Below are 9,705 nucleotides of genomic sequence, written 5' to 3'. Positions count from 1 at the left end.
CCTTCAGTCAGTGGTTTGGGGAGCTTTTGTCCTTGATAGGTTTCCAGGATCTTGAAATATTTCCTTTCTGGTTCTCTGGAGCCAAGTGAGGATTACCAGGTAAGATCCTCCCTCTATTGTGTGGGCAGGTAATCCCTCCCCCTACCTGGTCTGGTTTCCGTGGCAACGCTTCCCCCAGGTGGGATTGGACAACTCACTGAGGTAGGCGGTGACCTCCAGGTATCCCACCTGAGGGAAGGCAAAGCCTATGCTGATGGGGCCACTCCAGATCCAGGGCTGCACGCGTCCACGCAAAGGGCGCCCCCCGTTTTAAGCGGGGAGCAGTCATTCTGGTTCTCCAGAATAGGAACAGGGTAGCTGCGGAACTTCAGCCATGGTTGGAGCCCAAATCACTTCAGCCCCAGGCACCTGGCCAATGTTCGGAGGACTGGAACTATTTACTGACTTTATTTCAAAAAATAAATAAATTGCACACCACTTGATTACAAAAAAGAAAGAAAGGAAAGCCTTTCCCTCAAAGCAGTTTACGAAAAAGCTGAAACTATAAAGTTATGGATAAGAAGAATTAACGGCAATAATTTTTTTTTAAAAAATAATTGTTATTGCTTTTCTTTCTTGCAACAAATATCCATCATCATTGCTAAACATTCGTTTTCCAATCCCGCCCCCCCCCGCCCCGTTGACTTCCCTCAACTTCCATTTCTGGTTTATTTATTGATGTATGTATCATTTATACATCAAATGATACAATCTACTATTTGTATATAATACTACATTTTCCCATTGTTCTGTTTCTTGCTCTCTGTAAATAAAGTTGTAAATGTATGTTTAAATCCTGCCAGGGAGTCCGTGTTTTTTAGCTGTTTCTGCAAATATGTTGTAAAGGGTTCCCATTCTTTTTCAAAGTCACTAAAGGACAAAGTCACGTGTCCTTTTCATGCAACTTGTCCGTTAATTTTGCGAATTCTGCATAGTTCGTCAACTTTTTTTTGCCATTGCTCTTTGGATGATACTTCTCCAGTCTTCCAATTTTGTGCTATTAACATTCTTGCTGCTGTTGGAGCATACATAAATAACGTCCGTTTTTCCTTTCGGCAGCTCTTGTCCCAAAATACCTGACGAGAAAGCTTCTGGTTTTTTAACTAACAGCGAGAACTTAAGATTTTTGAAACGTGGCGATGACCAGCCTTTGCACGCATGAGATCCTGCGCTGTTGTTGCTGGGACCCCCTCTCCCTTGCTTGGTTGGGTCCCTAAACTGGCACACAAATAAATGGTGTGTGTGTGTGTGTGTGGCTAGCCTGGCAGCGTGGAAGTTGGGCTTTATGGCTGCTGGCAAGCAAGGAGGCAGTTGGCCCAGAACCTTTGAACACACAAAACACCCTTTGCTCTCCTCCTGATTCAAGCTGCCCTCATCTGTATGATAACCAGCACATTGCTCCCTCGCTGGCATTCAAAGCTTGCAAGTGACCGTCTTTGGGGTGAGTGGCAATCCTTTTGGAGGGGAGGGGGCAAGATTTCAGCTCGTGACAAAGGCTGATCTCCCCCGCTTTGCTATAGGGAGTGTGTATGTGTGTGTGAAGGGATGTGGGTGGCGCTGTAGGTTAAACCACAGAGCCTAGGACTTGCTGATCAGAAGGTCGGCGGTTCGAATTCCTGCGACGGGGTGAGCTCCCGTTGCTCGGTCCCTGCTCCTGCCAACCTAGCAGTTTGAAAGCACGTCAAAGTGCAAGTAGATAAATAGGTACCGCTCCGGCGGGAAGGTAAACAGCGTTTCCGTGCGATGCTCTGGTTCACCAGAAGTGGTTTAGTCATGCTGGCCACATGACCCGGAAGCTGTACGCCGGCTCCCTCGGCCAGTAAAGCGAGATGAGTGCCGCAACCCCAGAGTCGGTCACAACTGGACCGAATGGTCAGGGGTCCCTTTATCTTTATGTGTGTGGGGGAATGTGGCAAATTCTTCTGAAAAGCTGTCGAAAGCTTTGATTCCTGCGTTCACAGATGGTTGGGCTGGATTAACCTTTCCAACTCAGCAATCCTGTGATCCCATGAAAGCAGCCAGTAACTCACCACCCCTGCATTTTGCTGCTCTCCATGCATTCCCCCCCCTTCTTCTCTTCCCTCGCATTCCCTCACTCTGTTCCCAGAGCCGGTCTTACACAACAGGGTCACCCACACACAATCCCCATCCCTTGACCGATAGCCTCATCGAAGGAGGGAGGAAGAAGCCCAACAGCGCTCAGTCACAAGATGGCCAGCAAGGATGTGTCAGAGATGAAGATGGCCATTGATAAAATTGTCAGCATCTTATTGGTCCATACGGCCGCCGAGGGCAAGAAGGAGACACTGACGGCAGACCAGTTCAAGGCGCTTGTGAACAAGCAGCTCCCTAACTTCATGAAGGTAGGTTGGGGTCAAAGGGCAAAGGGCAGGAGAACGAAGGGAGGCTATTTTTTAGGTCAAAAGCAGTGCAAGCAAAGGTATTTTCCTGTTACGACGAAGAAAAAGATGGGGACCGTTGACTTCTCATTTCAGAAGCTTTGTAGACCAGGGAACCTTTTTTCTGAATTGGGCCACATTTCCTTCCAGTCAACTTTTGGGGGGCTGTATCACTGTCACAGCAGTCACAAAATTAAAAGACGCCTGCTTCTTGGGAGAAAAGCAACGACAAACCTAGACAGCATCTTAAAAAGCAGAGACATCATCTTGCCAACAAAGGTCTGTATAGTTAAAGCTATGGTTTCCCCAGTAGTGATGTATGGAAGTGAGAGCTGGACCATCAAGAAGGCTAATCGCCAAAGAATCGATGCTTTTGAATTCTGGTGCTGGAGGAAACTCTTGAGAGTCCCATGGACTGCAAGATCAAACCTATCCATTCTGACGGAAATCAGCCCTGAGTGCTCACTGGAAGGACAGATCCTGAAGCTGAGGCTCCAATACTTTGGCCACCTCATGAGAAGAGAAGACTCCCTGGAAAAGACCCTGATGTTGGGAAAGATGGAGGGCACAAGGAGAAGGGGACGACAGAGGATGAGATGGTTGGACAGTGTTCGCGAAGCTACTAACATGAGTTTGACCAAACTGCGGGAGGCAGTGGAAGACAGGAGTGCCTGGCATGCTCTGGTCCGTGGGGTCACGAAGAGTCGGACACGACTAAACGACTAAACAACAACAACAAAATCACTGTGGTGGGCGGGGCCAGAGGCAACAGTGGGCGGAGAATAGGATGCTTGGATGCTGAGCTCTAGGAAGAGGAGAAGAGAGAGGGTAAATAATTCCCTCTCCTTTTTCTCCATGTCTTGCATGATTTTACAAATGGCTCCTGCAACAAAATGGTGGCGGTGGGAACTGCTCCTGTTTGCTGCTCCTGCCAGCCAGCCAGCCACGCCCTTCTGAAAGATATTCCATTCCATTTCCACAACTTTCCCTCCTATACGGTCAGCCAGCATTCCATCGCCACGGAGCATGCTCAGTCCTCATGGGGTGTTTTCAGGGCTTTTGGTTGTTGTTCTGCAAACCTTGGGGTATCCCTGAGTCTGCCAATACCTCAATCTCTTGCCATTTTTGTCGCACACGCCTCACGAACGTGGAAAATGGCAGGGATAATTGTGCAAGCAGTTTCATAGAGTGGTAGCTGATGCTCATCCGAACTCAGAGGAGACCCACTGAAGATTACGTAACTTAAGCTCATTCATTTCAGTAGGTCTCCTCTGAGAACCAGGCAGAGGGCCTTTTAGAGGACATCTGAAAGCAGCCCTGTATCAGGAAGTTGTTAATGTTTGATGTTTTATTATGTTTTGATATGTGTTGGAAGCTGGGGCAACCCAGCCAGATGGGCAGGGAATATCGTATTTTTTGCACCATAGGACGCACTTTTTCCCTCCTAAAAAGCAAGGGAAAATGTGTGTGCGTCCTATGGAGCGAATGCAGGCTTTCGCTGAAGCCTGGAGAGTGAGAGGGGTCGGTGCGCACCGACCCCTCTCGCTCTCCAGGCTTCAGGAAGCTATCCGCTAGCCGTGGGAGACCCAGCTCTCCCACGGCTAGCGGAGCGCTGTATTAATCCCGAAGCTTGGGGCGTGCGGAGCTCAGCGCGCCCCAAGCTTCTGGGTGCCGCAAGGACTCCGCTAGCCGTCTAGCGGAGACCTTGCCGGCACCCAGAAGCTTGGGGCGCGCTGAGCTCTGCACGCCCCAAGCTTCGGGATTAGCGCTCCGCTAGCCGTGTCTAGGCTGCGGATAGCAGCCTGCTTCCCGGAGCGTCGGGCACCCTGAAAGCAGAGCGCCCGGCGCTTCGGGAACACATCCGCAGCGTGGAGAGCCTTGCAGGAGTTCCCCGCAAGGCTCCCCACACTGCGGATAGCAGCCTGCCGCCCGGCGTGAGGGGCGCCCTGAAGCAGAGCGCCCCTTGCGCCAGGCATACATCCGCAGTGTGGGGAGCCCTGCAGCAGTTCCCCGCAAGGCTCCCCAAGCTGCGGATAGCAGCCTGCCACCCGGCGGGTGGGGCGCCCTGAAGCAGAGCGCCCCGCGCGCTAGGCAGACATCAGCCTGCCCCACAAGCTCGGGGGACAGCAGGGAGGCGCAGCGCCACTATCCCGCTGTTCCTCGACCTGGTTCGGTTTCCCTGACCTGCTTTTGGGGGGGAAATAAAGGGAAATTTTTTTTTCTTTATTTCCCCCCCCAAAAAAAACTAGGTGCGTCCTATGATCCGGTGCGTCCAATCGTGCGAAAAATACGGTAATAAAATTCATATTCTTATTCAGCTGAATCCATCCAGAGAGAGGCAGTCTCTCACTGACTGTTTCTGAGCTTTCTGTTCCTCTTGCCTCTTCTGTAGGATGCTGGTGATCTCGATGAGAAGATGAGAAGCTTGGGGACCGACAGTGACGGGGAGCTGGAATTTACGTCGTACTGGAAACTGATGACGGAGATATCCAAGAAGCTCAAGGAGGGGGAAGTGGGGAATATAAAGTGAATTTTGAGGTATACTTGCATGTTTCTGGGTGTGGGTAAGAGAGAGGCGAGTGGGTGGGACCAGGAAATATTGATCCTAGGAACTTGCGGGAGGATGAAAATACATATCAATCAATCTCTTGGCCAGTTGCAACAATTCAAATAAAAGCCTTTGCTCTGAGAAGCTGCTCCCTGTTGCTTGCTTGGTGGCACGGAAGCTCATACCAATAACAAACTTAGTTGGTCTCTAAGGTGCTACTGGAAGGAATTTTTTAATTTTGTTTTGACTATGGCTGACCAACACGGCTACCTACCTGTAACTATTCATTAGAGAGGCCACTGTACTCCCTGCTGCCCTCTGGTGCTCAGGGCGCAGAACTGCACAAACCTCCACCTTGGTTCAATCTGAATTTCAAAGTGCGAATCAGGTTCAACCGCAAACTGAATGGAATTTCTTCCCACATCCTTATAAGTTAATTGGCTATAAACCACCAACACCCTGGTATCTGCCCATGTCCTTTTGGGAAGAAAAAAATATTGTGTGCTCCCGAGACAAAGCGGGAGGGAGAGGCTGATCTTATTTCTTTCTTATAAGGGGCGAGGTGAGAGGGCAGGGGCCCAATTTAAAGGGAGTGTGCTCCTCCACATGGGGAGTGTGTTTGCAGGGCCCAAGACATGGACTCCTTGCGACTCCCTTCAGGAAAACAGACCGGCATGAATACACGGACAAAACCTCTAGGTCAATCTGGTTTTCAAGTTTTTCTGGATTTCCCCTACAGCTTACAAATCAACAGAGAGTGTAGTGGTCATGTAGGGTTGCTATAGGGGCGCAGGTGGCACTGTGGGTTAAACCACAGAGCCTAGGGCTTGCCGATCAGAAGGTTGGCGGTTCGAATCCCCATGACGGGGTGAGCTCCCGTTGCTCGGTCCCTGCTCCTGCCAACCTAGCAGTTCCAAAGCACGTCAAAGTGCAAGTAGATAAATAGGTACCGCTCTGGCGGGAAGGTAAACGGCATTTCTGTGCGCTGCTCTGGTTCGCCGGAAGCGGCTTAGTCATGCTGGCCACATGACGCGGAAGCTGTACGCCAGCTCCCTCGGCCAATAAAGCGAGATGAGCGCCACAACACCAGAGTCGGTCACGACTAGATCTAATGGTCAGGGGTCCCTTTACCTTTACCTTTTAGGGTTGCTATGAGGAATTATGAAAAATGAAGCAAGCCATTGTGTCAGTGGTGAAAGCATCGCTTTGACTGGGCTTGGGTCATTGACATGATTACTGATCAATCTCATAAGCCTCTGCATCTCTGCCCCATTTTCTCTATGCCTGACAGTCACATGCAAAGCATTCTAACACAGACCAGTTGCTTACCAGGCATCCTGGGCCATAAAGATAAGGAGGTAATAATAATAATAATAATTTATTATTTATACCCCGCCCATCTGGCTGGGTCTCCCCAGCCACTCTGGGCGGCTTCCCAAAAAATATTAAAATACTGTAATACATCAAACATTAAAAGCTTCCCTAAACAGGGCTGCCTTCAGATGTCTTCTAAAAGTCTGGTAGTTGTTGTTCTCTTTGACATCTGGTGGGAGGGCGTTCCACAGGGCGGGTGCCACTACCGAGAAGGCCCTCTGCCTGGATCCCTGTAACTTGGCTTCTTGCAGTGAGGGAACCGCCAGAAGGCCCTCAGCGCTGGACCTCAGTGTCTGGGTAGAGTGAGGGGGGTGGAGACGCTCCTTCAGATATACTGGACCAAGGCCGTTTAGGGCTTTAAAGGTCAGCACCAACACTTTGAATTGTGCTTGGAAACGTACTGGGAGCCAGTGTGGGTCTTTCAAGACCGGTGTTATATGGTCTTGGCAGCCGCTCCCAGTCACCAGTCTAGCTGCCGCATTCTGGATTAGTTGTACTTTCCGGGTCACCTTCAAAGGTAGCCCCATGTAGAGCGCATTGCAGTAATCCAAGCAGGATATAACTAGACCATGCACCACTCTGGCGAGGCAGTCCACAGGCAGACAAGGTCTCAGCCTGCATACCAGATGGAGCTGATAACAGCTGCCCTGGACACAGATTTGACCTGTGCCTCCATGGACAGCTGTCAGTCCAAAATGACTCCCAGGCTGCGCACCTGGTCCTTTAGGGGCACAGTTACCCCATTCAGGACCAGGGAGTCCTCCACACCTGCCCACCTCCTGTCCCTCAAAAACAGTACTTCTGTCTTGTCAGGACTCAACCTCAATCTGTTAGCTTTGATGTAGCTTTTGTTAATCTTTAGGTAGATCTTAGGGCCAGGAACAGGAGTTCACATGGAGGTGGCTAAATGCCTGTCTTTCCTTTCCTATGGGTTATTACCTCCGGGGTTTGCTAAATGCATTCCTCCGTGGTTCCTGTTTATTTATCCTAAACATGTATGCATGCTCAAATAGTAAATAGTTCTTTATAGTTAAGAGGCTTCCTCTGATCTGACTTTGTCCCCACTTGGGGATTTTTTGAAATGCTCAGAGGAAATCTGATTGGTTCTTACAAACTCTGTGTTAAAGTTCTTTTGTTAATAAAAACGACCTGGGCCAGGGAGTCTTTCTCCCAGGGTCTTGCTGGTCAAGCCTCGTGTCTATTGTATTAATCAGGGTCCAGTCCTTCCTTTGCCTTCAGAGAGATAGGTTTGTAGAGATTTCTCCCCCCAGCACCTGCTTTCGTACTACCAGAGGGGTCACTTGATGAAGATGCTCTGACTTCCGTCAAGTCAGACAGAAGAAAATGCTTCACCCAACCCATGGTTAGTCCGTGGGACTCATTGGCACAAGATGTGCTGGTCGCCGGGACTTGCTGCGGAGGCTAATGGTGGTGAGCTCCGCATCGTCCACTTGAAGGGCGAGACGGTTCAGGGCAAACAGAGCCTTGGGGGTGAGCGCCAGGGCTAGAGGCCCCCACAAAAACCCCCATGGAGGAGTGGGGGTCTTAGAGGTCCAGCAGAGCGTGCGAACTCACCCCCCTGAATTCCCTGGCTGTTTTACTGCGCGGGGGGAAACGAGGAGGCTTGAGTCCGCTCACGGCTCCAACGCACTCTATTGCCGATCGCCGTGATCTCAGATGGCTTTATTTAAGAGAGAGAGCGCCAGGGAAATGCTTGGGTGTAGTGATCAGGGACGCGGGTGGCGCTGTGGGTAAAACCTCAGCGCCTAGGACTTGCCGATCACATGGTCGGCGGTTCGAATCCCCGCGGCGGGGTGTGCTCCGTCCCAGCGCCTGCCAACCTAGCAGTTTGAAAGCACCCCTGGGTGCAAGTAGATAAATAGGGACCGCTTACCAGCGGGAAGGTAAACGGCGTTCCGTGTGCTGCGCTGGCTCGCCAGATGCAGCTTGTCACGCTGGCCACGTGACCCGGAAGTGTCTGCGGACAGCGCTGGCTCCCGGCCTATAGAGTGAGATGAGCGCACAACCCTAGAGTCTGGCAAGACTGGCCCATACGGGCAGGGGTACCTTTACCTTTACCTTGAGTGATCAGGTGGGATTGCTATGAGGAATTATAACAAATATAGCGTAAGCCACCTGTGTCAGCAATGAAAGCATTGCATTGACTGGGTTTAAACTATTTTGATATGATTCTTGATCAATCCACACCTCTGCATCCCTGTTCCATTTCTCTTCCTTGACCAGTCATGTACACTGCCAGTCTTTGCCAGGCAGGCATCCTGGGTCATCAAAGACAGTGGGCAGCTTCTTTGATGTAGCTTTTCTGATATGTTAATCTTAGGATGTTAATTTTAGGGCCAGGAAACAGATCTCACCTGAAGGTGATAATAATTGCTGTCCTCCTGGCCATCCTTCTTATCATGTGTATTGCTTGTTTATGACCTCAGGGGTTGCCAAATGCACTCCTTTGTAGTTCTGTTTTATTTACCCCATGCTTAATTAGTTTTGGTAGTTTAACTTTGTCCCCACGTGGGGTTTGTTGAAATGCTCAGAAGAAATCTGATTGGTTCTTACGAACACTCTGTAAAAAGCTCTTTTGTGAATAAAACGACCTGGGCCAGGGGCTAGAGACAGAGAGATTATTATACGCACCCTTCCCAGAGTCTTGCTGGTTCAAGCCTCTGTGTGTATTCTTATTAATCAGAGTTCAATCCTTCCTTTACTTTGGGAACACCTCAATGGGGGATTCACTTGATGAAGATGCTCTGACTTCTGCCAAGTCAGACAGAAGAAAATGCTTCACCCAACCCATGGTTAGTCTGTGGGACTCATTGGCACAAGATGTGCTGGTCGCTGGGACTTCTGGTTTGCTGCGGAGGCTAATGGCGGTGAGCTCTGTGTCGTCCGCTTAAGGGTGAGACGGTTCAGGGCAAATAGAGCCTTGGGGGAGAGCGCCAGGGCTAGGCGCCCCGACGAACCCCCCCCCCCCACGGAGGAGTGGGGCTCCTAGGGGTCCAGCAGAGCATGGGAACTCGTCCCCCTGAATTCCCTGGCTGTTTTAGGGGGAGGCTTGAGTCTGCTCCTGGCCATGATCACAGATGGCTCTATTTAAGAGAGAGAGAGCCAGGGAAATGTATGGGGGAAGAAAAAGAAGAAGAAGAAGAAGAAGAAGAAGAAGAAGAAGAAGAAGAAGAAGAAGAAGAAGAAGAAGTAGTAGTAGTGGTGGAAGAAGAAGAAGAAGAAGAAGAAGAAGAGGAGGAGGAGGAGGAGGAGGAGGAGTTGTTTGGATTTGATATCCCAAAGGAATCTCAAAGCGGCTAACATTCTCCTTTCCCTTCCTCCCCC

The 9,705-nt window shown here is 50.3% G+C and overlaps 1 protein-coding gene across 1 annotated transcript; it reads left to right on the top strand.

The window, feature by feature from the left end:
* The first annotated feature begins 1,936 nt into the window (after window positions 1-1,936).
* LOC114586831 (protein S100-A13-like) lies at window positions 1,937-5,130 on the top strand. The gene is made up of 2 exons (XM_028710654.2): window positions 1,937-2,402; window positions 4,831-5,130. Exons 1-2 carry the CDS (start codon window positions 2,250-2,252, stop codon window positions 4,966-4,968), a joined length of 291 nt encoding a protein of 96 aa, XP_028566487.2. The 5' UTR covers window positions 1,937-2,249; the 3' UTR covers window positions 4,969-5,130.
* The last annotated feature ends 4,575 nt before the right edge of the window (window positions 5,131-9,705 follow it).

Source organism: Podarcis muralis, chromosome 16 (assembly GCF_964188315.1).
Source record: "Podarcis muralis chromosome 16, rPodMur119.hap1.1, whole genome shotgun sequence".
In the NCBI taxonomy this organism is placed as follows: Eukaryota; Metazoa; Chordata; class Lepidosauria; order Squamata; family Lacertidae; genus Podarcis; species Podarcis muralis.
This window is presented reverse-complemented; position numbering and strand designations above follow the sequence as displayed.

What these genes read in the sequence shown, in the direction of transcription:
- LOC114586831 (XM_028710654.2), top strand. Translation starts at nt 2,250, where the DNA reads ATGGCCAGCAAGGATGTGTCAGAGATGAAGATGGCCATTGATAAAATT. An exon ending in AGCTCCCTAACTTCATGAAG is followed by an intron (nt 2,403 to 4,830) that starts GTAGGTTGGGGT and finishes CCTCTTCTGTAG; the next exon opens with GATGCTGGTGATCTCGATGA.